The 26652-nt window shown below is 35.6% G+C and overlaps 1 protein-coding gene across 2 annotated transcripts in view; it reads left to right on the top strand.

Moving 5' to 3' along the window:
• Positions 1-26652, top strand: part of LOC149842833 (uncharacterized) — a 47026-nt gene that overhangs the window by 6619 nt on the left and 13755 nt on the right. For both annotated transcript variants that reach the window (XR_016431092.1, XM_090001603.1), the window contains exons 5-8: positions 12316-12470; positions 18564-18652; positions 18827-19364; positions 19664-19840. Coding sequence is in view for 1 of the 2 variants with exons in the window: in XM_090001603.1 (XP_089857729.1) it covers positions 12316-12470; positions 18564-18652; positions 18827-19364; positions 19664-19840 (959 nt within the window). In the remaining variant the exon portion in view is untranslated. The remainder of the gene's footprint in view (positions 1-12315; positions 12471-18563; positions 18653-18826; positions 19365-19663; positions 19841-26652) is intronic.

The following is a 26652-nucleotide window of genomic DNA, read 5'->3' as shown; positions in this document are numbered from 1 at the left end:
TCTTTTCCTTTTTCTTTTTTTCTTTTCTTTTCTTTCTTCCTTTTTCTTTTTCTTTTTACTTTTTTGATTCAAAGTCAAAGGAGGGGGAGACGTTGGACCCCCCTCCATCGTTTAGTAGGAGCCCCTCCTTTTGGTCTCCTCTTGTATTATAAATAGGGGTGTATCCCCACTATTGTATCTCATTCTTGTGGGAGCCTTTGTGCTCACCTTTGCTCAATAGATTCAATCTTTTGCATTTCAAGTGTTCTCTTTGTACCTTTGTGTACTTTTGTTCAAGTGTTCTTGGTATGTCTTTATACACGTACACCTTTGTGGAGTTTGTGCTTGTAGTGCACATCTTTGAAGATATTTTTACATGGTATCAGAGTAAGGTTGAGAGAAAAGAAGATCGTGTATTTTGTTTTCTCTATTGGGTGCCTCGAAAAATGTGCCATCAAGTTTTGGTGATCGGGGTAAAGACTAGTTTTTTCATTCAATATTTTAGAAGCATCCTACATCGAGTAGGACCTTATATCTCCTTGTGGTACGCATCTATTTTTTTTCTTCTTCTCTCTAATGGGCGAAAAGGACTCTCGCTTCTCTCTTGGCTTCAAATTAAATGGATCTAATTATCATATATGGGTCGGGAATATGGAGGCCCACATCAAAGGTAAGGGTCTTTAGGGATATGTTCAAGGAAATATTCCCAAACCCGAACCTAAAATCACTATCCTTGAGAAAGGGGAGATTAAGGTTCTTGACAAAGAAGAAAAAGAAAAAAACTTTTGAGGAATACAATAAAAGGCATGAAGAGTGGGAGATGAAAAACTACAAAATCCTTTCGTGGTTTTTCTCTTCGGTGAAAACAAAGATTAATGCCAATATATTGAAATTCAAGAAAGCATATCAAGTATGGGAGTACCTTGAACGAATGCATACATCACGAGACTTATCCCATAAATATTACCTTCAAAAGAAGGCTTTAACTCTTCATTAAGAAGAGATGACAGTTAGAGAATATTTTGCTGAATTATCGACTATTTGTGATGAACTTGCTCTCCTTGAACCTAAATGGAGTGGAGAGGCAATTGAATTGAGGCAAAAACAACTTGAAGATGATCACTTTTTTAATTTCTTAAATGGGCTTAGACCCGAGTTCGAACAGTCTAGATCCTCTCTTTTATCTTCTTTTTCTTCTCCACTTTTGGACGATGTTCTTACCAAATTAAGTGGAGAAGAAACTAGATTGGGAATGAATAAAACCAATCAAAATGTATTGGCCGTCCCTTCTAAAAACAAGGACGAGGGAGCTTACGCTGTATATACTCCGGGAAGCAATGTCAAATATTATAAACCTCCCCACTTCAACAGGAATCAAGGAGGAAGAGAAAATAACAGACATTATGGAAAAAGAGACTACAGTAAAATCGTGTCATTTTTATAAAGAACCAGGGCACATAAAACCCGTGTTTCCCAAATGAAAAAAGATAAAACAATGCCAATCTATCTCTAAATCAAATTATTGAAGCTCTTCAACCACTCCTCAAGGGATCAATCTCTGGAGCTGCTGCGTCCTCTTTCTCTCCTCCAGGTAAAATTCTTTGGCTATTAGACTCTGGTGCATCCTTTCATATGACTCCAAATGCTTTTACACTGACCAATTATTCTAAAAACCTCTCACCATCCTTTATTTTTACTGTGGATGGGGCTTCTCTTGAAATTAAAGGAATTGGAGACTTTGAAAAACAATATTTTTTTGTTCTTAAAGTTAGATTTATTCCAAAATTAAATTTGAACTTGCTTTCCGTCTCTCAACTTTCGGATCATGGATGTAATATAAAATTCTCATCATATAAATGTTGGATACATGATCGCCTGTCCGGGAAGTTGATTGGGGAAGGCTCTAGAAAGTGTGACCTCTATTTCATGGAATCTCTTCAAATTCCAAAAACCTCTTTTTGTAACATTGCCCAACATAAAGATATAAATGTTTGGCATAAACGCCTTGGGCATCCAAATATTGACAAGCTTTCTCATATTCATTTTGCTAAAACATTATGTAAAGAAAATTTTAGTTGTAATGATTGTATTATGGAAAAAATGAGAAGCTTACTTTTTGGTTTAAGATCTATGTTTTCAACTAAGCCTTTTGAAATTGTGCATTCGGATGTATGGGGACCCGCACCTGTAGTATCTAAGAGAGGTTTTTCATATTATGTTATTTATGTTGGATGACTATTCGAGATACTGTTGGATATACTTTCTAAAGCATAAGCATGAAGTATTTTCCACTTTTAAGATTTTTCATGTAATGATATAAACCCAATTCAATAGGAAGTTACAAATCTTTAGAACAGATTTAGGGGGTGAATTTCTCTCAAATGATTTTAAAAGCTATATAGAGAGTAATGCGATTATTCATTAAAGGTCTTGTCCCCAAACTCCTCAACAAAACGGTTTAGCTGAACGAAAACACCAACATATTATTGAAACTACAAGGATTCTACTTATTTCTCAAAAGATTCCAAAAAGATTTTGGGCCGAAGCTACCCTGACCTCTGTCTATCTAATAAATCATCTTCCATCTAAAAATTTAAGCTAAATATCTCCTTTTGAAGTTTTATATAAAAAAGAACTCGATTATAATAGATTACGAATTTTTGGCTGCAAATGTTTTGTTCTGATAAAAATGATAAGTTATCTCCTAAAGTCATTCCCTCTGCTTTTCTTGGTTATTCAGAAACACAAAAACGTTTTAGGTGTTATGACCTTCAAAATGATAAACTGTACATCTCAAGAAATGTCACCTTTTTGAAAAATGAAAGTGGCTTTGAGAAAGACACAATCCTCCCCGATAATGCTGATTATTCCTTTTTATTTGAATTACAAAATAGGAATGAAGATTTCTTTAGTGATGATGAGACAAATAATGAGAACATTGATAGTGAAGTCTGTTTAACCGGTAGAAGAAGCAGTAAATGAAACAATTACATATTTACATAGAGATAAAAATATGTTTAAAAGTGCGATGGAAAGATATAGTGTTTTTAGTGAGCCCTCTCAAGATAGCAACTTACGAAGAACTGAAAGACCTAGGAGAAACCCTTCCAGATTTATATCCTATGAATCTTTTTCCCCAAAACATATGGCTTGCCTTAGTGCCATTCACTCGTATGAAGAACCCAGAAACTTCAAAGAAGCTAAAGAAAGATTAGAATGGAGAGATGCAATGGATAATGAACTTAGTGCCCTTAACAAAGCCAAAACTTAGGAATTTCAAAGTCTTCCAGAAGAAAAAAAGATAATAGGATGTAGATGGGTCTTTAAGGTTAGGACCAAGAGTGATGGAACTCTTGAGAGATATAAGGCCCAGTTAGTAGCAAAAGGTTATAGCCAGAAATATGATATTGATTACGAAAAAACCTTTGCTTCTGTGGCAAAAATGGTCACTGTGAGATGTTTAATCACTAATGCGTCAATTAAAAAATGGAACATATATCAAATGGACGTTAAAAATGCCTTTCTAAATGAGGACCTAAACGAAGAAGTTTACATGGAGCCCCCCCCCTCTGTCATGGATATACCAAAGGGTAAAGTTCTTCGGCTTAGAAAAGCCTTGTTTGGTTTAAAACATGCCCCAAAGGTTAGTACAATCGATTTAATGAAGTAATGGTTGAAACTGGATTCAATTCTTGTTATACTGACACTGCTCTCTTTGTCAAAAACTCTGATGCAGGAATTGTAATTTTGTTGTTATATGTTGATGATATGCTAATAACATACAATGATATTAAGGGAATCAAAATTATCAAATCCACTCTAAAAGAAAGGTTTGAAATATCAGACTTAGGGTATCTGACATATTTTTTGGGTATTGAGGTTGCTTATTCTCATAGAGGTTATTTTTTGTCTTGAACTAAACTGGCTTGCGAGATTTGTGATTGGTCCGGCATTGCAGATGAAAAAATTTGTGAGAACCTTTAAGTTGTGGGCTTAAAAATGAAGGGTGTTGATGGGATTTCTTTGGAAAATCCTACTACCTATCGGCAACTTGTGGGATCCTGTAAGTCAATTTCAGCATGCCTCCACTGAAAAAGTCTATTGTCTGTGTATTCTTTACTTGTATTTGTTATTTTGTATTTTGGGTTTGGATAATATATCAGACCCGATCCATACTGTAAACAAAGAATATATATATATATATATACACATTTTAGGTCATGATTTCATTATTGAAAATCGCGACAGCCGCAACTCCTTCTTTCTCTTTCATCTCTCTTTTCATGTGTGACAGATTTTAGTGAAATCTAACATGGTATCAGAGCAGAGATCCATCTAGGGTTTCAAAGTTGCTTTCAGAAGGTCTGACCTGAGAGATCGACCTGCATCCAATCAAGAGGTTTTCTTCTTCCACACTTTTCTTCCATCTTCTTCTTCTTTCTTTTATTTACTCTTTCTCTACTATTTTTCGTGCCTGAGTATTCAGATTTGACGTAAATCTGTGTTAGATCCGAAATGCTCCATTTCTTCTTTTTCTCGGTTCTTCTTTACGATTTGTCTTGAATATTCAGATTTGATTGTGTATATGCGTCAGATTTGAAATATTTAATCCTTGCGTCAGATCCCAAATTTTCTTGATTGTGCATATTCTCCGTCTCACACTTTCTCATTCTGTCAGATCTGAAATACTCAGATCCGATCATGAATACTCTTTGTCTCGCAATTCCTATTTCTGCCAAACCTTGTCTGAAACAATCGGATCTGATCATCCATTAGTATCCGATCTGGAATACCATATTTCTTGATTGCTGAATCACGCAAATCGTTGGGCTTACAAATCGGTGTTTACAAATCGTTGTGTCCACAAATCGCTGTGCCTATAAATCGTTGTGCCTATAAATCGTTGTGCCTGAAAATCATTGTGCTTGCAAATCGTTGTGCTTGCAAATCGTTGTGCATGAAATACACCTGTTGTCAAATTCTATATTCACGAAACTCTTTGTTCTTGAACCAACATAGTTTCCATCTGCGATTTATTAAAGTCTGTTCAGCGTGAGCTGTTCTGCTCCCTTCCCTGCATCTATCACAACCGCAAAAAAAAAAGCAAGAAGGGACGACCAACAAGTTTCTCAAGCAGTGGACTGTGTATCTCGTGAATACCTTGCTAACTTTTAAGCTATAGACTCCTCACATTCTTACCACTCTAGTCTCTCTTCGAGCTTTCTCAATCAGCTTGTTTCTAAAAAATTGACTACCTCAAACTTCTTGATTTGGAAAAGACGGATCATTCCTTTTATAAGGAGTTAAGGTCTCTTAGGTCATCTGGATGGAACCGCTTCAGCTCCACTGGAATTCGTTGCGCGAGAAGAGAAGGAAGATAAAGGGGCAATTTCAATTGTGTATGTCAAAAATGCAGAATACCTCAATTGGGAAAAGAAAGATCAGTCAGTGATCGCGTATATTACCTCTACACTATCTCAAGAGGTACTTATTGCAAATCCTGACAATTGCACAACCATGCAACTTTGGGAGAGACTGGTTCAGACATATTCACAAGTTTCTCAAGCAAAAATGTTTTTTCTCAAGCGAGAATTTCAGCTATTGAGAAAAGACTCCATGACTATCATAGAATATCTAAACAAGATGAAGACCATCATAGATCAACTTGCAGTTATAGGATGTGCTGTGAGCGACAATGATATGGTGCAGCAAACCTTGAGTTGATTGTGATCGGAATATAACATGATTGTTACTTTATTATTGTGTTTGCCTGCTCTTCCCACCTTTGATGAGCTTCGAGCTAAATCAATTCAGTATGAAATGACCTTGAAAGGCTTTTTTGAGGATAATCACATTCATACGAATACCGAGGTCTTTGCTATAGGAATGACTTATGGTCGAGGACGAGCAGGACAAGGGCAAAATGGACATGGGGGACATGTATTATTTCCTACACCCATCGTTACTTAGGGATCAAGACCCATTCTCACATGCTTCCTTTGCAACAAAAGGGGGCATATCAAGGCGAATTGTTGGCATAATCCTGAAAATAAAGGAAAGTCCCATCAGGCAACATCCAAAAGGAAGTCCAGCAACACCAAAGATAATGGAGAGATTAAAGAGTTGTTAATATCTGCCTTGTCGAGATTGAATCTAAAGCAAAATGAACAAGGAACTTGGTTCGTTGACTCTGGGGCAGCTACTCACGTAATAGGTGATGCAGGTAAACTTTTCAAACCTATTCCCTATTTTGAAAAAAGTAAGATTGTCACTGGAGATGGATCTTCCCACCCTGTTACTCACATTGGAAAGTCTATCATCCCCATGTCACATTCTACTCTTGAAGTCTCCAAATATCAAGAAAAATATTGTCTATGTTTCTAAACTTGTTGATGATAATCATGCTTCAGTCGAATTTATTCCCTTCTCTGTACAGGTCATGAACCTTCGCACGGGGGAAACATTCGCTAAAAGAAAGAGACAAGGCAATATGTATGTCTTTCAAGAAGACCCATGTCATTCGGCCTGTCCTACTCACCCAAATTTGAAGTCTCTATTAGAGTTATGTCTTTCTGAAAATGTTCTTAGTATTTCTGAATGCAATAAGCCTTCTCTATGACACAACCATTTAGGACATTGTGGGAGTCATTTTATTGAGAAACTTGTTTCTAATAATCTCGTTCCAAAAGAAAGTCTCAATGTGGAAGAGAGAAATCAAAAGTGTTCCAGTTGTCTTTTATGCAAGAGGCATTGTTCATCTTTAGAGAGCAAAATGTGATCACCTTATTGCTAATTTATTTTGATGACATTGTCATCACAGGAAACTCTGAGGATCATATCAAAGAAGTAAAGAAACTACTGAGTCAGAGATTCAAAATGAAAGACCTTGGAGCCCTGCGTTATTTTCTTGGAGTTGAAGTTGATAGCCGAGCTGATGGGTTGACTCTCACCCAACACAAGTATACGATGGGCGTTCTAACCAAAGCAGACATGAAGGATTGTAAACCTCTAGGGACTCCAAGTATTCTTCTCAAAAAACTGAGTGCCCATGATGGAGATTTGTGTGAGGATCCCACCAGGTACCGCAGCCTAATAGGGATGTTACAATATCTCACATTCACTCGACCTGATATTGTTTATTCAGTCATTCAGGTGTCCCAGTTCATGCATAAATTGTGTACTGGGCATATGGAGGTTGTTAAAAGGATACTTAGATATCTGAAAGGCATAGTTGGGGATGGATTTATATACTCTCCAAAACCATCTGGCAAGGACATGCGCGAGATTACTGTATATTGTGATGCAGACTGGGCAGGAGATCCAGATGAACGAAGGTCTACATCGGGATATTGCATCTTCATTGGAAGAAACTTAGTATCGTGGAGCATAGAAAACAAAAGGTCATTGCTAGATCAAGTATCGAGGCTGAGTACAGATCACATGGGTCTGGCATTTGCTAACTGAAGTGGGAGAAGTGATATCTCGGTCTATCTTGCTGTGCGACAATTAAAGTGCTCTCAACATGTCATTCTATCCGGTTCATCACAGTCGTGCCAAGCATATTGATTTAGATCAACATTTTATGGGACAAAAGGTTGAAGAAAAGGAGATCGAACCCGAATTTGTTAACACTGAAAGACAAGTTGCAGACATATTCACAAAAGGCTTGACCAAGGATCATATTTGGACACTTAAAGGCAAGTTGTTCATGGTTCAAAACCATGATCAACTTGAGGGGGGGGGGTGAAAAAGTCTATTTGTCTGTGTATTCTTTACTTGTATTTGTTATTTTGTATTCCGGATCTGGATAATATATCAGACCCGATCTATACTGTAAACAAAGAATATATATATATATATACACATTTTAGGTCATGATTTCATTATTGAAAATCGTGACAGTCGCAACTCCTTCTTTCTCTTTCATCTCTTTTTACGTGTGACAGATCCTAGTGAAATCTAACACCCACTTCAGTTCATATGAGTGTTGTACTTCGTATTGTCAGATACATAAAGGGCACAATAAACAAGGGAGTATTTCTTTTCTCGTCTTCTAATTTAGAATTGATTGCATATACAGACTCTGATTGGGGAGGTGACCCAAATAACCGTCACTCCACCACTAATTTTTGTATTTTTCTAGGTGAATCACTGATCTCATGGAGATGCAAGAAACAACAGAAGGTGTCTGTTTCATCAACAAAAGCAAAATATCGAGCCATGGTCTTCCACGACTATGGAGATTGTGTGGATTCATCAATTGTTGCAGGATATGAGAGTACTGATCCAAGGACCTACAAGATTGTGTTGTGATAATAAAAGTGCAATCTATATTGCTAAAAATCACACTTTTTATGAGCGTACCAAGCACATTGAGATGGACTGCCACTATGTCAGAGAAGCTTACTTGCAGAAAATCATAGATCTTCCTTATGTGACTTCCGAATACCAGTTGGCAGACTTTTTTACAAAGGCGCTATGTTCTCCCAGATTTAATTTTCTTCTTGGCAAACTTTCGGTCATCACGCCCTAAGTTTGAGGAGGGGTGTTAAATTGTATCAACTCATGTATATATATATATATATATATATATATATATATATATATATATATATATATATATATATTTCTTTCTTTCTTTCTTTTTGTAGCCCCAGACACATTTCTGTCATTTCTCATTTTATGCATATTTACACTTGTGAATGCGCATGTAACTTTTCTTCTTTTTCTTGTTCTTTTCTCTTTTCCTTTTTCTCTTTTCTTTTCTTTCTTCCTTTTTCCTTTTCTTTTTCCTTTTACTTTTTTTGGAGAGACGTTGGACCCCCCTCCAACGGTTAGATTTCTAACCGTTGGAGGGGCTCCAACATCTAGTAGGATCCCCTCCTTTTGGTCTCCTCTTGTATTATAAATAAGGGTGTATTCTCACTATTGTATCTCATTCTTGTGGGAGCCTTTGTGCTCACCTTTGCTCAATAGATTCAATCTTTTGCATTTCAAGTGTTCTCTTTGTACGTTTGTGTATTTTTGTTCAAGTGTTCTTGGTGTGTCTTTGTACACATATTCCTTTGTGGAGTTTGTGCTTGTAGTGCACATCTTTGAAGATATTTTTACATCTATGAGTTACATAAGACTCTTGCAATTAAGAACATGCCACAAGACTCATACTTTCATACTATAAAAACGAAAAGAAAATATTATATAAAACCTCAATAATCATAATCATTATCATCTTCTTCTCCTCTTACTAAAATTAATAACAAACCATGCAACTGATGACTGACAATGTAAATAAAAGCCAACTACATAATTTAAATTTTAAACACAATTAAAACCTTAACTAACAATATTAAATTCACATTCAAGTCATATTAAAATGTCATAAGTCATAACTAAACTACTAAGAATTTATGATAACTAAAAATATTACATTTAACCAACGTCTTAGATGTCAATTTTCATCTCTAAAGTTCTACACTATAAAGATCTTAAAACTAAACTATCTTCTAGCACCTATTTGCCAAACTTTAGGATAGTAACTCTTCTGTTGCATCCAACTGCCACACGATAATCTCTTTATCTTCGGCCATTTTATTGGCAAGTGGGTCATCATCATCTTCATAATCCAGAACAATAGTTGAAAGTTCTTTTTTTTTCATTTTTGCAAAATTCCTCTTCTTTGAATTTCTTCTACTCAATGTTGTTAAAAGTGTGCTCAAAAGGCATGCTTCGCCTTGAGGCGAGACCCTCTGCTCCTCAAGGTGCCAAACTAAGGCATGATAGTAATAATAATAATAATAGTAATAATACTCATATAATAATAATAAGACGAAGAAGAAGAAGCATTTGTTTATTTATTTATTTATAATTTCAGATATTTTTTATATTTTTTTTAAGTTTTCAAATTTTTTTGAGGCTTATGTGTTACGCTTTGAGGCTTACACCTCGCCTTAGTTTTTTGTGGAGGGCCTCGCTTTGCCAACGCTTTTCACAACATTGCTTCTAGTTCATCAATAACATCAACACAAAAAGTGGCGGAAATAAATGAATAGTCACATGGACGTACATTTTGACAAAGGCCTGTAATATGTTGCTTAAATCTATGTAGTTCACCTCTAATAATAGCGCCACAAAACAAACATCTCAACGAAGACCCTGATCGTGGTACATCCATATGTAGTATTGCCATGCAGGATCATCTCTATAAGATGAACATTATCTAAATTAAAATATAACTAATTAACCACTAAATAAAAATATAGGCATACAAATATTCGACAATAAGTTTACACACACATAACAAACTTAAGTCTTAGCAGTAGGAATGTTGACAACCGCAACATTTGCTTATTACTTGAGAAAATTGCAAAAGCCCTCTCTCTTGTGCACAAATCGACCTCCAAATCACTCTTACGGCTCCTGCAGATTAGCCCCCAAATCGCTCTCACGGCTCTTAGGGTGCGTGGGTTCCCCTCTGAATGGGCACTACATAAATGAGGGAGTCGGCCCTCAAGAGGTATTTAAAGCTCAAAAAGTAAAAAAAGTAACTTTCATTTTTTTAAAGCGGAAGGTGTATCAAACAATATACCATGTATCATACGATACAAGGGTGTATCATACGATACACCCGATACAAATACGATACACACTTGTATATACGAGTGTGTATTGTATTGGTTTGTCCTAAAGTTATGATACTTACGACACGATACAACATGAGCAAGCTGGGGAGACTTTGAGATGTCTTGCTTCTATATCAATTTGTGTAAACTAGCCAAGCTGAGACTTTGGGATGTCTTGTTTCTATATCAATTTGTGTAAACTGGCCTATGAAAGACAAGATTGTTTGGGATTTTCTAATTCGCAAACAACTTGGCCTTTGTGGACTAGTTAGTGCATATGAAACCTGCAGTTTTGGCAACATCCTTGTGTTTTTGTGTTGGTGCATGTAAAGCTTTTCTCGTTAATAGAAGATAGGGCAGATAAACAAGCCAAATGAGAAAATGTTGAGATGCTCAAGATCGGGTTGATTAGGCTGAGCCCTAGCTTATCTCATGGTGAGCTGAACCCATCCCAAGTGCTTTTGTATTCATGGATCTCCATATGGTGGATTCAGTTTACATTTTTGCTGTTATATAATATAACATCTTCACGTTGTTCTTGTATAACATGGTTTTTGTAAGAGAAGGGGAAGGTGTTGGTCATTCACACCGAGGATATATCTCATCATTGGTGGATGTCACCATTTGGTGGATCCTGGGAGGAGGGACATGAGGAGGTCGTTTAGGCTGTTTATACTTGGATTTAAGATAGCTGATTCTTTTATTGGAAAATGAATAAGGAGATTAGATAACTTTAATGAATTGTCTCATTCATATGGAATGCAGGCCATTCCTAACCTATGGTACCTGGACACTCCATTTTTCCCTCCGTACCCGTGTCGACACACGTTGACACCTGTACACACCATTTTACCCTCCGTACATACAAGTTTATATTTAATTTATAATTTATAATTATATTTTCAGTTTATAACTTTATATTTTTAGTATATAATATAGATTTTAGATATAGCATATACATTTAGATTATATTCAGTTTATTTTGAATTTATTTTGTATTTATGTGATATATGTAGGGTAAATATTGGCTACTAATGAAGGTAAGGAACTAATTAGTAGAAACCACTCTTTTCTTTAAAAAATTTCAATTTTTTGTAGATCAAATGCTATGGATGTGATCTACATGGTTTGTTTAGTAAACTTATTTTCAATCATATGATTATGACAAATAATTAGGTTTTTAGAGGGGTCTAAAAATCAACGGCCCACAATGTACTAAAATTTCATAACTCAAAAGATCACATTTTTATTTCAGAAAAGCACGTTCCAAAGCTTGATCCTTAGCAGACAAACCATGTTGAACACATCTGTGGTTAGATTGGGTCGATACAACTTTCTTCTATAATTTCTAGCTCATTAGTTCCTTACCTTCATTAGTAGCAAATATTTTCATATATATATATATTATATAGCCTTGTCCCGGTACCCACATTTTTTGGAATTGCCGTGCTGTACCCTCCGTACCTATACCCAGGTGACATAGTTCCTAACTAGTATGGACTGTGGAGTTAGTAGTAGAAATCATCTTGTAGGCTCAAATAATTTTTTATACGGTTATCGTGGCATACTTTCATACTTTCGTACTCCATATCAGAATCTTGTCATTTTTTTTCATGGTGCTATTGTCATTCAATACACATACAGATCTGAAGATTGGACCATCACATTATTTTTTTTGTGCTTGCAACACTGATTTTGATAATCTGTTGATGTATAGGGGGGTCAATGCTGTCTCTTTTTCCAATCATAACTCGTGCCTCTATACCGCTGGTGCTGATGGTATGGTCTGCCGGCTTGATTCTAGTACAGGAGGTCTTATGGAGAAATTTAGATCTTCTAAAACAGCTATATCTGCCATTGCCATTTCATTGGGTATGACATTTTCGTTCAAACGCTTGTACACTGTGATTCTTCTATATTATGTTAATACAATTCTTCTGATGATGTATTTTGATGCCCTGAATTGTCCATGTCCTTTCTTTTCTCAAGACATGTTTTCAAAGTTCTTCTTTGTAGAGCAACCTTCTGAAAACTGATCTATTGTTGGACAGTTAATAATTCAATATTGTGAATATACAAGTGATGGGTGTTAAAATGTAAAACTGTACATATATATATATTATATATATAAATATATTTTTCATTTCTTTTTTTTCTGTAACTTTTTTTCCTTTATTTTTATTCTTTTGTCTTTGTCATGTTGTTAGTCAAGTCCTGTCCATACTTGACTAGCAATAGAGTTGTTGACACCATCCAACAGCTCTATTTAGAGCCGTTGGACTGTGTCCAACAGCTCTATTGAGTCCTCCTCTTTCAGCTGTGTATATAAAGGGGTGCAGCCTCTCTTGTATTCTATTCCAATGCTTCTTAAGCAATTGGTTTTTCATATCAATAAAGAATACCTTTTTATTTTTATTTTGTTTCCAGTTATACCCTTTTTAAGGGTTATGCTTTAGTGTCATTCATGACACTTTTCCTTGTGAATCTAAGCTCGTGTTTCAAAGATCCCTATTTCACAAGGAGACAAAACTATTCATCAATATTACAATGGGTTGTCCGAACTTTGGGAAAAACTTTCCCTTTTAGAACCAAAGTGGCATTGTGCCGAAGACATCGAGCTTCGTAAAAAAAAACTCGATGCTGAACATTTTTACCAGTTTATCACTGGATTAAGGCCGGAATTTGAAACCACTAAATCAGCCTTCCTTCACCGGGGAAAAATTCCTTCTATTGTTGAAACTATTGAAGAGTTAACAATGGAAGAAAATCGTCTCCGGAAAGGTTCTTCAAAAATTGAAGATGATTCCGTTTTAGCCGTGTCTAGACCAAGGAATCATGTTTGATCATATAGGCCTTCTCACTTTAACCGACAAAATGGTGACTATGATAAGAATAAAGTTATTTGTCATCAATGTTATGAACCGGGACACTACAGACCACAATGCCCCAAACTTAAGGAGCTGAGAGAAAAAAGAGCTGCAATTGCTGGATCGGAGCCTAAAGATCAGGATGTACCAGTTTCCCTATCCCAACTAATGGAGATTCTTCAACCTCTCATCAAAGGTGCCTCTTCCTCATCTGAAGCTTCAACCGGTGCAGGAACCTCATCTTTTTCTGATCCATGTGAAATTTATTGGCTCTTTGACTCGGGTGCATCTTTTCATATGACCCCAAATAATCAAAGTCTATCCAAATGTGTTAAAAATAAAACAAGTGTGTCAAAGGTCTTTACTGCTGATGGGACTTCTCTTGAAATAGAAGAAATAGGAAATTTTGAAAAAATTTATAAAACAAAAAAATTTTCTATTCCAGAAATTAAACATGTTCCCAAATTAAATTTAAATCTTTTATCTGTATCTCAAATTTCTGATTATGGGTGTAATATTTCATTTTCTTCTCATGGTTGTTGGGTACAGGATCACCAGTTAGGCAAACTGATTGGGGAAGGCCATAGAGAAGGATGACTCTATTACATGGATTTTTTGGAAATTCCGAAGAAAGTTTTTTGTTATAATATTCAGAAAATAGTGTTGGAACTGTGGCATAAGAGACTTGGTCACCCACATATAGCCAAAATCCAGCATTTTTCAAATCTAGGCAAATTTTGTAACTCTGAATTATTTGATTGTAAAGATTGTATTTTCGGCAAAATAAAAAGATTACCATTTCAGAAGAGAACCTTTTTCTCTTCAAGACCACTTGAATGAATACACTCGGATGTTTGGGGTCCTGCACTAGTAATTTTTAAAGGAGGATTTGTTTACTATGTTATTTTGGTCGATGATTTCTCCCGACATACGTGGATTTACTTTCTCAAACATAAGTCTGAAGTATTTTCATACTTTCAAACTTTTCATAATATGGTTAAAAACAAATTTCAAAATGATATTGCTATTTTTCGCACAAATTTAGGGGGGAGTTTTTATCTACAGGTTTTCAAAATTATCTTAAATTGCATGGCATCACACATCAAAGATCTTGTCCTTATACACCTCAACAAAATGGACTGGCGGAATGAAAACATCGCCATATTATAAAAATCACTAGGACTTTATTAATAGCAAATCAAGTTCCGAAAGACTTTTGGGCAGAAGCTGCCTTAACTGCCACCTATCTCATTAATAGGATGTCATCTTCTTCGTTACAAAATATCAATCCCATTGAAAAACTTATGAACATTTCTCCAGCCTACTCTACACTAAGAATATTTAGGTGCAAATGTTTCATATTTACTGACAAAAATGATAAACTTTCCCCTCGTGCGATTCCCTGTGCGCTTTTAGGATATGCTGAAAATCAGAAAGGTTATAGATGTTTTGACTTCAAAAATAATAGACTATATGTGTCTAGAAATGTTTTCTTTCTTGAGAAGAAGAGCTTCTTTGATTTTAGAAAATTAAAAGACATCACTGAGTACTCCTTTTTGCTAGATCTAACATCTACATATGATAAATATGACCTTGACTGCAACTTTGATGATGATTAAAGAATTATTGATCTTAATCATAATGTTGAAAATGAAGAAGTTCATAGGGATACTAGTATTCAGTATTCCAGGCGACAAGAGTCTAATCCTCCATGTGCACTTGAAAAATATTCTAACATTCCAACTAGACAATCATCTCAAGTCTCTAGGCCTCCAAGAAAGTTTGTATCATACCAGTCCTTCTCACCCACATATAGAGCAGTTATTGCATTAATTCACTCATATGAAGAACCGTTCACATATTTTCAAGTAAAAAATGATATCAAATGGATAGAAGCCATGAAAGCTGAATTAAATGCACTTGAAGAAGCTTCTACATGGACTATTCACGATCTTCCTCCAGGAAAGAAAACTATAGGATGTCAATGAGTTTATAAAATTAAAACCAAGAGTGATGGTACTCTTGAAAGATATAAAGCTCGATTAGTAGCCGAAGGTTATGCCCAAGAATATGAGATTGATTATGAAGAAACCTTTGCTCCGGTGGCTCGTATGACAACTGTCTGAACCTTAATTGCCTTAGCTTCTATAAAAAAATTGTCTATTTTTCAAATGGATGTCAAAAATGCCTTTTTAAATGAAAAGCTAGTTGAAGAAATATACATGGAACCCCCTCTGTGTCTAAGTATTCCTAAGGGTAAAGTCCTTCGCTTAGAAAAAGCTCTTTATGGACTTAAACAAGCACCGAAAGCTTGATATGATAGGTTTAGTCGTGTTATGATTGATATTGGTTTTCAATTCTGTTTAACTGACACTGCTTTGTTTATTAAGAATTCTGATGTAGGGATCATTGTGCTTCTTTTCTATGTGGATGATATGATCATCACCGAAAGCGATAAACAGAGAGTTGAAACGATCAAAACCAGGGTTACCGGAAGCGCCTAGCTAAAAGGGGAAGCGCGCTTCGCGCTTCCGAAGCGTGGGGGGGAAGCGTCCCCCTTTTTTGGGAAGCGCGCTTCCCTTTAATGGGGGACGCGTTTCCCTTTAATGGGGGACACACTTCCCTTTAATGGGGGACACACTTCCCTTTAATGGGAAGCACGCTTCCCATCACGCTTCCCCCTCGCTTCTCCTGTTTTTTTCATTTTTATATTTTTTATTTTTATTTTTTTCGCTTCCCCCTCGCTTCCGAGACGCTTCCTAGGTTGCTTTCGAGACACTTCCTAGGTCGCTTCCGAGACACTTCCCGAATTGGTCCTAAGTGGTCCCACGCTTCCCCGCTTCCTAAAATTTTGAAAGTGCCTCGCTTCCCCCTCCCGCTTCCTGTATCGCTTCCCGCTTCCTCAACTGGCAACCATGATCAAAACACTTCTTAAATCTCATTTTGAAATGACTGATTTAGGCTTGTTGAGATATTTTTTAGGCATTGAAGTTGCTTATTCTCCTAGAGGATATTTATTATCTGACTAAATTTGCTTTTGATATTGTTTCCAGGTCTGATATTACTGATGATAAGAAAGTCGACACTCCAGAAGTTGTTAATGCTAAAATGAAGATTGATGATGGAGAAGTTCTTGCAGACCCTACTCCTTACAGACAGCTTGTCGGGGCACTTTCCTATTTATCCATTACCAGACCAGATATAGCACATGTTGTTCACACATCAAGTTAATTTCAACATGCTCCTACTTCTGTTCATATGTGAGTAGTCATGCGTATTATCAGATACATCCAGTCCTCTCTTTCACGAGAACTTTTCTTATCTTCCTCCTCTTCTCTTGATTTAATTGCATATACTGATGTTGATTGGGGAGGTGATCCCAATAACAGACATTCAACCACTGGTTTTTGTGTTTTTTTGAGGGAATCATTGATCTCGTGAAGGTGTAAAAAGCAGCAGAAGGTATCTCTCTCATCCACCGAAGCTGAATACAGAGCCATGACAACCACGACCATGAAAGTAGTTTGGCTCCGACGATTGCTTGCTGACATGGGAGCTGAAGCAACAAAAACTTCACAAATGTGCTGTGACAACAAAAGTGCGATCTACACGGCCAGTAACAGAACATTCCACGAACGTACCAAACACATCGAAATGGATTGTCACTACGTCAGAGAGGAATATCTACACGGGATATTTGATCTGCCATATGTCACTTCAGAATATCGGTTAGCAAACTTCTTTACAAAGCCTCTCACTGCTCCCCGATTTCACTTTTTCTTAGACAAACTTTCGCTCATTGTACCGTAAGTTTGAGGGGGAGTTTTAAAATGTAAAACTATATATATATATATATAATTTTCATTTCTTTCTTTTCTGTAACTTTTTATTCTTTATTTTTATTTTTTTGTCTTTATGTTATCTAGTTCAGTTTGAACTATAATGATTGTTGCTAGTCAAGTCCTGTCCAGACTTGACTAGCAATAGAGCTGTTGGACACCGTCCAACAGCTCTATTTAGAACCATTGGACTGTGTCCAACAGCTCTATTGAGTCCTCCTCTTTCAGCTGTGTATATAAAGGGGTGCAGCCCCTCTTGTATTCTATTCCGATGCTTCTTAAGCAATTGGTTTTTCATATCAATAAAGAATACCTTTTTATTTTTATTCTGTTTCCAGTTATACCCTTTTTAAGGGTTATGCTTTAGTGTCATTCATGACACTTTTTCTTGTGAATCTAAGCTCGTGTTTCGAAGATCCCTATTTCATTTCAATAGGAACTTGGTATTTAAGCCAGATGGATAACTGATCTGTGGGATGTAATGTGCACTCTGGGACTGGTAACCCGATGCGTGAGCTTATGGTAATTTGTTTTGGTTTACATTGAGAAAACTATTTTACACAGATAAGATTCTGGTATGGCTGTATGACATGGATACGGCTGGTATGACTTGGTTGTTTATGTTGCTCCTAAACACATAATATAAGATGAAAAGCTCTTCTATAAAAGGAAAATGTGGAAAATATAAAATATCTAGTGAAATACACAATGTACCACATACGTACAATGTGCTTGTGTTAACACTCAGAAGGATCCACATCAGCACATGTACCAGTGTTTCCATGTGTATGTTGGACATTTTCAAGTACCAACTTTACATAATGAGATTGTTTGAAAATCTACTGTTTAATGTTCTAAATAAGTCCGTGAAACAATAAAAATCTGAAAATGTTTTCATGCTTTTATGTCAATGATCTGGTGTCTCTTAGCTTTCACATGTTCTATCAAATTGTATTGGCTTGACTGCATGTGCAGCATTAGTTAATGGAGTCCTTTTAACAATCAGGCCTTCTGGCCTCGGTGGCTTATGAATTCTGCTTGCAGTTTGTCCTCAAATACTCGCACTTGATTACTTCTTTTGCTCCTGCCCACATTATAAGTAAAATATTTGCCAACTAAATCTAAAAATCAGTCATTGGCCACCATTATGAAAGATGTTTGACCTCTTTGAGAAACTGGGGTTTTCATATATTTCTCTTTCAATATGATTGTTTTTTTTCCTCGTTTTTGTTGCTTCAATAATATTTTTTCATGGTTAGATGGGAGTATGTTGGCTACAGCAGCTTCTCAAATAAAGGTTTTCAACTGTTTTGATAGTAAAAAGCTGCAGAAGTTCTCAGGCCATCCTGTGAGTGCTGCTTTGCTGTTAAATTGAAATCTTTTATGGTTTTTGGTTATGTTTTTCAACTGTTGTTGTTACTATTATTTCTCTATATTGTGACAGTTTTTGTCTGCTTGTGACCATCTCCATGATGCTTAGACAACGTGTATGTGCTAACGCATGTGCTGCTAGCATGAATAGGTCTCCGTCCGATGCATGATCTTCAGCGAAGATGGAAAATACATTGTCTCTTCTGGTATCGGTGAACGCTATGTGGCTCTCTGGAAGACTGATGGTTGCAAACAGAATTCTGCCTATTGCATTCTTTCAATGGATCATCCTGCTGTCTGCTTGGATATTAAGGGTAATGATTTTGATGGTTTATCAGTTTTAACAATTTCCAAGAGAGGAGTTTGCTGGTTATGGTGTGGAAGGAGTGTTGAAGAACTACAGAATAAAACACCTACAAAGATTTCAGTATCATCTTCAGTCCATGATGCTTCTGGTTTAAAGGGCCATAGGGTTGCTGCACCTGTTGTACTTGCGGCAAAGTTACACAACAATGTAAATACAGAGACTATGCCAGTTTTTGTTGCATACGGTTCAATTATTAAGCCTTTATTCGAGAAACTCTTGGTAAAACATGGTACAGATGTAAGCCTATACACCAACAATGATGGGGTCCTTTTTCCAGTGGTTAGCTCCAAGTCTATTAAGAAAAAGACGATGCAAACTGAAGGTATGCCATTTTTAATTAGTGTATTGCTTTTGCTGGTGTTTATTTTATAAAATTCGTATATATGTTTTAGGCTTAAAAGTGGGGGACTATGGTATATTTAGTGTGTTTAAAGCAATTATTCTGTACTCTCTCTCTCTCTCTGTGAACTTATTCTGAGATTATCTCTGGATTCTGAATTTTCATGTTCTGAACTTTTCATTTAAGTCCTTGTCCATGACATGAATGCCTGGAATCATTAACTGCATCCAGTTTCACCTTCGATGGAGAGACTAAGTGAATGTCATATAATTATTGGACAGTTACTGCTTTGGATCGTGCAAATGCTGAAGATGCTATGCTTCCAATTCCAAGGCTTCATGATTTTAGTGAGAAAAAGCAAGGGCGTGACAAACAACACTCGTCTCTTGAACTTAAGCAGACATCTGTAATCTCTGGTCATGTTGTCAGGGGTGAATTCAAATCCATGGATCACAGAGGTGCGCATGATCTTTAAGATTCTCATTGATTATTAATTCCAACAATCACTAACCGTGGATGCTATTAGATCAAGAAGGCCTGTTGTCTGTCTAGGATTAGTGCACCATCTCATTGCTTGAAGTTATTCCTTCCTAATATGTCACAAATCTGAATTCATATCATGCATATAATCATCTGAAATCTGGAACATATTACTATTGTTGGCACAGTTGCTTATTTTTGTTTCTTGGAATTGATGTTCTCAGTGGAAGTTCTTTTGGTCTGTATGCAGTCTCTTTAAAATTTGAGCCTATATGATCCTCTTCACAGTCAATGTTTCATTTTATTGCAGTCCATCATGAGCTTGTTCTTGGCTGCTCCAAGCTTGACCAATATCATGCCACCATGACATATGAACATTAAATTTTGCTGAAATAATTCTGATATTTTAAGATTATCTGAATACTTTTGACAAGATTTGGGAAAATTTCAAATATTTTGCAATCTTTTCAGATAAAACCAAGTTCAATGTTTTATTACATGATCAGAACATGAATGTAAATTCAATATTTTTTATAACTCGAAGCAACATATGAAAAAACTTTGCAAATTGGATAAATTGCTTACTGCCGACCCCTTTGACTAATTCTAGAAGCTTTTAGTTTTGACCCTTCTATCCCTCTGTTTTCAAAATGCCTACTTTTGGTGATTCCTGTTGGCTTAACTATGCTTAAGCTTGATCTATCATGCTTGATTCGGATAAAGTGTTGATGTTCACTTTTAGTATTGACAAATTTATTGCAAACAAGGGAAAAAACTGATGACCGATACCACCATATTTTTATCCTTATGATTTGGGTTAAGATTAGGTTTTGCGTATGATTGGTGTAGTTTAAAGCTGGGAGGGAAATGACAAAAGAAACAATATTCTCTTTGAGGAATCTGAGATGAAGTTGGAAAACCCTGAAAGAATCAAAATGGTTGCCGTCAGTTCTGAAGGTCTTGGTTGCTTTAGTGGTGGTAATGGTCGGGATGAGGGAGGGAGGGAGTGGTCTTTTGCAGAAACTGCGTGCATCCTTATCTGTAAATTTGAATGTCCTGTTTCGGTTTAATTTGCATTTAGACTTGAATATCCTATCTCAGCTAAATTGGCAATGAAAATCTGTCATTTCATGTCTGTGAATCTATGCCTGTGTTTAAGGGCATTTTTTGTGTCTGTAACCTACATTGCCTGGACAATCCTACCAGGAGCCATGTTCAGACATCTGTTGACATTGGCTTTTGTAATTTTTGTTAAAAATTATAAACACCCTGATTATTCAGTTTTGTAACCACCAAGAATTTCTTATTGGCTTTCAATCTTGAAAAAAGTTACATTGACAGTTTTAAAACCCTCCCTTTTTTTAAAGTTAATGCGCCTTACGCTTTTGAATGTGGGTGTTATGCACACACACATGCAGAGACACCTCCAAAAGGGTATGTGCTGTTTACCACATTTTATGGGGATTAACAAGTTTACCAACTCATGATTATTTTTGCAATACCATGCTGATGCATGTAATTAGCTCACATCTTTGTGATGTGGCATCTTTGAAATGATCACTAAAGCCACACAATTCTTATAGATGTTTAAAACTCCACTGCTATCTTGCATATCTTGGAAATATCTTGATTTTATCTGAAAATTGTGAGTTTTCTGTCTTTATAAATTTGATTTGTCTGCAATATTTTGGAATATTGTTTCCCATTTAAATTTTTGGCTTTAATTTATATATTCTAATTTATTTGATTGTGTGAGATTTTCTCGGCAAAAATCTGAAGAAAAATGAAATACTTAAATTTCAATAGATTCATGGCCAGTAAAATGATGTTTCTAGCTTTTGTGACTATGGTTTGTCTGTTGTCACTGCCAAGTATGTCCTTGAAAAAGTTCACATTTACTAAAAACTCACTTATTCATTGCAATATCTTATAGTTAATTAGAACGTGCCTGTTAATGGCAGTTACTGCATTTTCTTGTCTTCCTCGTGTGCCTGCTAACAAGGTAGGACTGTTAAATTGTATCTCATATATATATTGTAATGCCCTCTAGGGGTAAAGTTGTCTTTTCACGTGTCTTTTTTTATATCTTGGAGGGGTCCACCATATAGACGTTGGACCCCTCCAATGGTCATAAATATGACCGTTGGGGGGCTCCAACGTCTATATGTGGGCCTCTCCTTGGGTCCCTTGTAGCTTATAAATAAGGGGTTTCCCCCATGTAATTGGCATGCTTTCTAGTGCTCGCTCTCTCTCAATAAAATATTACTTTTTTTATGCCTTTGTGCTCCTTTGTGAGTGTTTCCTTGTGCCCTTGTGCACTTATTCTCTTTGTGAATCTTGTGTGTTAATCAAGTAATCTTTTAAACTTGATATTCTTTAAGATATTTTCACATGGTATCATAGCTTGGTTTATGAGAAGCTAGCACGTGTCATCACGGCGGTTGCCTAAAAAATCATGCCCTTGCAATCTACTTCTTGTTTGACGTACTGCAAGAAATAGCTAAAAGTAGACCCGTTGTGGTAAGTGTTCTAATTGTGAAGATTCTTTTGTTTCTCGTAAAAGCTCTTCAGTGGCGGAAAAGGATTCACATTTTTTCCTCGGATTCAAACTCAATGGGTCAAACTATCATGTTTGGGTCGATAATATGGAAGCTCATATCAAGAGAAAAAGGCTTTGGAGCTATATCAAAGGTACGATTTCAGAACCCGAGCAAGAAATTACTATAGTTGAAAAAGGGAAAATAAAAGTCCTTGATGGAGAGGAAAGAGTGAAGGCTTTTGAAGAATATAACAAGAAACATGAAGAATGAGAAATGAAAAATTATAAAATTCTTTCATGGATTTTTTCTATGGTTGATATTAGGATTAATGCCAATATTGTGAAATTGAAAAAGACGTCTCAAGTTTGGTAATATGATGTATATCTCGAGAGATTTATCTCACAAATATTACTTTCAAAAAAGGGCTTTAACCCTTCAACAAGGCAAAATGACTATTAGAGAATATTTCGCCGAATTATCATCCATTTGGGATGAATTTGCTATTCTTGAACCAAAGTGGAGTGGAGAAGCCATTGAGCTACGACACAAATAATTAGAAGAAGAACAATTTTTTAATTTCTTGAATGGGCTTAGACCTGAATTTGAGCAAATAATATCTTCCCTTTTATCTTCTTTCACTTTTCCACCTCTTGAAGATGTTCTTACTAAGCTAAGTGGGGAAGAAACTCAAATATGAATGAGTAAAACCAATCAAATTGTTCTGGCTATACCTTCAACCAAAGATGAGAATGAAGGAGCTTACGTCGTCTCTAGGACGAGAAATAATTTGAAAACCTATAAGTCTCCTCATTTCAACAAATTTCAAAATCAAAATCAAGGAGTAAGGGAAGAAGGAAGCCAAAATGGAAGATGGAATCAAAGAAGGGAGTATGGAAAAATTATTTGCCATTTTTGTAAAGAACCGGGACACGTTAAGCCGGTTTGTCCTAAGCGGAAGAAGAAGGTGGCTATGTCTACCACGTTTCAACCACACAAGGAGGAGAATCCATCTACTTCCAACAATGGAGCATTATCATTAAGTCATGTCTTGGAGGCTCTTCAACCCCTCTTCCAAGGATCCATTTTCGGTGCCACAATATCATCTTCTTCTCCTCCCGGTAAGATTCCTTGGCTTTTAGATTCAGGTGCTTCTTTTCATATGACTCCCAATATTTTTGCACTTTCCAAATACACAAAAAATGTTTTACCTTCTTTTGTTTCAACCGCAAATGACGCTTCTCTTGAAATCAAAGGAGTTGAAAATTTTGAAAAACAATGTTTTTATTCTCAAAGTTAGATTTATACCAAAATTAAATTTAAATTTGCTTTCGGTGTCTCAACTCTCTGACCATAGATGTGATGTTAAGTTCTTATCAAATAAATGTTGGGTACATGATCGCCGGTCCGAGAAGTTGATTGGGGAAGGCTCTAGAAAAGGAGATCTCTACTACATGGAGTTTGTACAAATTCTAAAACATTCTTTTTGTAATCTTGCCCAACATAAAGATATAAATGTTCGACATAAAAGACTTGTGCATTCTAATGTCATCAAGCTTTGCTATTTACATTTTGTTAAAGATCTTTGTAAAAGTGATTTCACTTGTAATGATTGTATTCTTGGGAAAATGAGAAATTTGCCTTTTGAACAAAGATCTATGTTCACAACCAAACCATTTGAACTTGTGCATTCAGATGTATGGGGACCGGCACCCATCATATCTAAAGGAGAATTTGCATATTATGTTATTTTGTTGATAATTATTCTAGATATTGTTAGATATATTTATTTAAGTATAAACATGAGGCTTTTGCATCATTTAAGACATATCATATGTTGATTAAAAATCAATTGAATGGAAACTTAAAGATTTTTAGGACCAATTCCTTAGGTGAATATCATTCAAATGAATTTAAAAATTATCTTGAAAACAATGGAATTGTTCATAAAAAAATCTTGTTCCAAAACACCTCAACAAAATGGTCTAACCGAAAGAAAACATAGGCATATTATTGAAACCACTAGAACTTTGCTTATTTATCAAAACATTCATAAAAGATTTTGGGCCGAGGCGACTATTGCATCTGTTTATCTTATAAATTGTCTTCATTTAAAATTTTTAAATAAAATCTCATATTTTGAAATTTTATATAAAAAAGAACCCGACTACAATAGGTTGAGAGTCTTTGAATGCAAATGTTTCGTTCTTACCGATAAAAATGATAAACTCTCACCAAAAGCTATCCCTTGTGCATTTTTTGGATATTCCGAAACTCAAAAATGTTTTAGATGCTATGATATTAAAAATGATAAATTATATGTTTCTAGGAATGTAACATTTTTAGAAAATGTTAGTGGTTTTGAAGAATGTGAACCTCATAGCAATAATGTAGATTACTCTTTTTTGTTTGAGTTGTTATTCTAGAAATGATGATGTTTCTAGTGATGATGAACTCGTATATAATAATCTTAGTGATGATGAAAATATAGAAGAGAATAACTCTCCTTATCAATCTCTTGATCAACCTACCAAAGTAAGAACATCTAGTGATCCTATCACCTATACACGTAGAGATTGAAACACTTTTAGAAGTGCAATTGAGTAATATAGTGAAACTAGTGAGCCTACCTCCACAAATAATCTAAATCCTCGTAAAACCGAAAGAGCTAGAAGAATTCCTTCTAGATTCATATCCTATGAATCATTTTCACCTAAATATAGAGCATGCCTTAGTGTCATTCATTCATATGTGGAACCTAAAAACTTTGAAGAAGCTAAGAAAATTGTAGAATGGAGGAAAGCCATGGATAATGAACTTAGAGCTCTTAGAAAGGCTAAAATTTGATAATTTCAAGAATTACCTAGTGGAAAGAAGACAATATGATGTAGGTGAGTTGTTAAGGTTAAGACCAAGAGTGATAGGTCCCTTGAAAGGTATAAAGCTCGTCTAGTTGCCAAAGGATATAGTCAAGAATATGGAATAGACTATGATGAAACTTTTGCTCTCATTGCGCGTATGGTTACTGTTAGGTGTCTTATTACCATTGCCTCAATTAAAAAATGAAATATGTATCAAATGAATGTTAAAAATGTTTTTTTTAAATGGTGACCTAAATGAAGAAGTCTATATGGATGCTCCTTCGGGTATGAATGTTCCTAAAGGTAAAGTTCTTTGTCTACGAAAAGCTCTTTATGATTTGAAACAAGCTCTTAAGGCTTGGTATGATCGGTTTAATAATTTAATGATAGAAAATTGATTTACTTCATGTTATACTGATACTGTCTTGTTTGTCAAGAAATCCAATGCAGAAATCATGTTTTTATTATTATATGTTGATGATATGCTAATTACAAGTGACAATGCTAAAGGGATTAAGAGTATAAAGTTTATACAAAAAGAAAATTTTGAAATGTCAGACTTAGGACTTTTGACATACTTTTTTGGGCATAAAAGTTGCACACTCTCACAGGGTTATTTCTTATCTCAAACTAAACGTGCATTTGAGATTATTGACAGGTTAGGAATTACGGATGATAAAGTTTGTGAAACCCCTGAAGTGGTAGGAACAAAGTTAAAAATTGATGATGGGGTTCTCCTAAAAGATTGCACTCCTTACAGGCAACTTGTTGGATCTTTGATGTATCTTAGCATTACTAGACCAGATATTTTACATGCCGTTCATATTGTAAGTCAATTCCATCTTGCTCCTACATCAGTTCATATGAGTGCAATTCTCCGAATTATCAGATATAATATAATATAAAGGAATCCTTAAATAAGGGAGTATTTCTATCTTCATCTTCTCAGTTAAATTTAATTGCTTATTCTGATTCTGACTGGGGAGGTGATCCAAATAATCGTCACTCCACCACTGACTTTTGTGTGTTCTTAGGTGAATCATTAATCTTTTGGAGATGCAAGAAGCAACAAAAGGTGTTCCTGTCATCTCTTGAAGCCGAATATCGAGCCATGACAACAACAAAAAACATAAAGATTGTGTGAATTCGCCAGTTGTTGGAAGACATGGGGGTTCATGTTCAAGGACCCACGAAGTTGTGTTGTGATAACACGATTGCAATTTATATTTCCAAGAATCACACTTTTCATGAGCACACGAAGCATGTCGAGATTGGCTGCCACTATGTTAGAGAAGAATATCTGAAGAAAGTTATAGATCTACTTTATGTAACATCATAATATCAACTGACTGGTTTTTTACTAACTGATTTTTTTACTGAAGCGCTCTGTTC

The sequence above is a fragment of the Nuphar pumila genome, chromosome 3 (assembly GCF_984573655.1).
Source record: "Nuphar pumila chromosome 3, dmNupPumi1.hap1.1, whole genome shotgun sequence".
NCBI lineage: Eukaryota > Viridiplantae > Streptophyta > Magnoliopsida > Nymphaeales > Nymphaeaceae > Nuphar > Nuphar pumila.
This window is presented reverse-complemented; position numbering and strand designations above follow the sequence as displayed.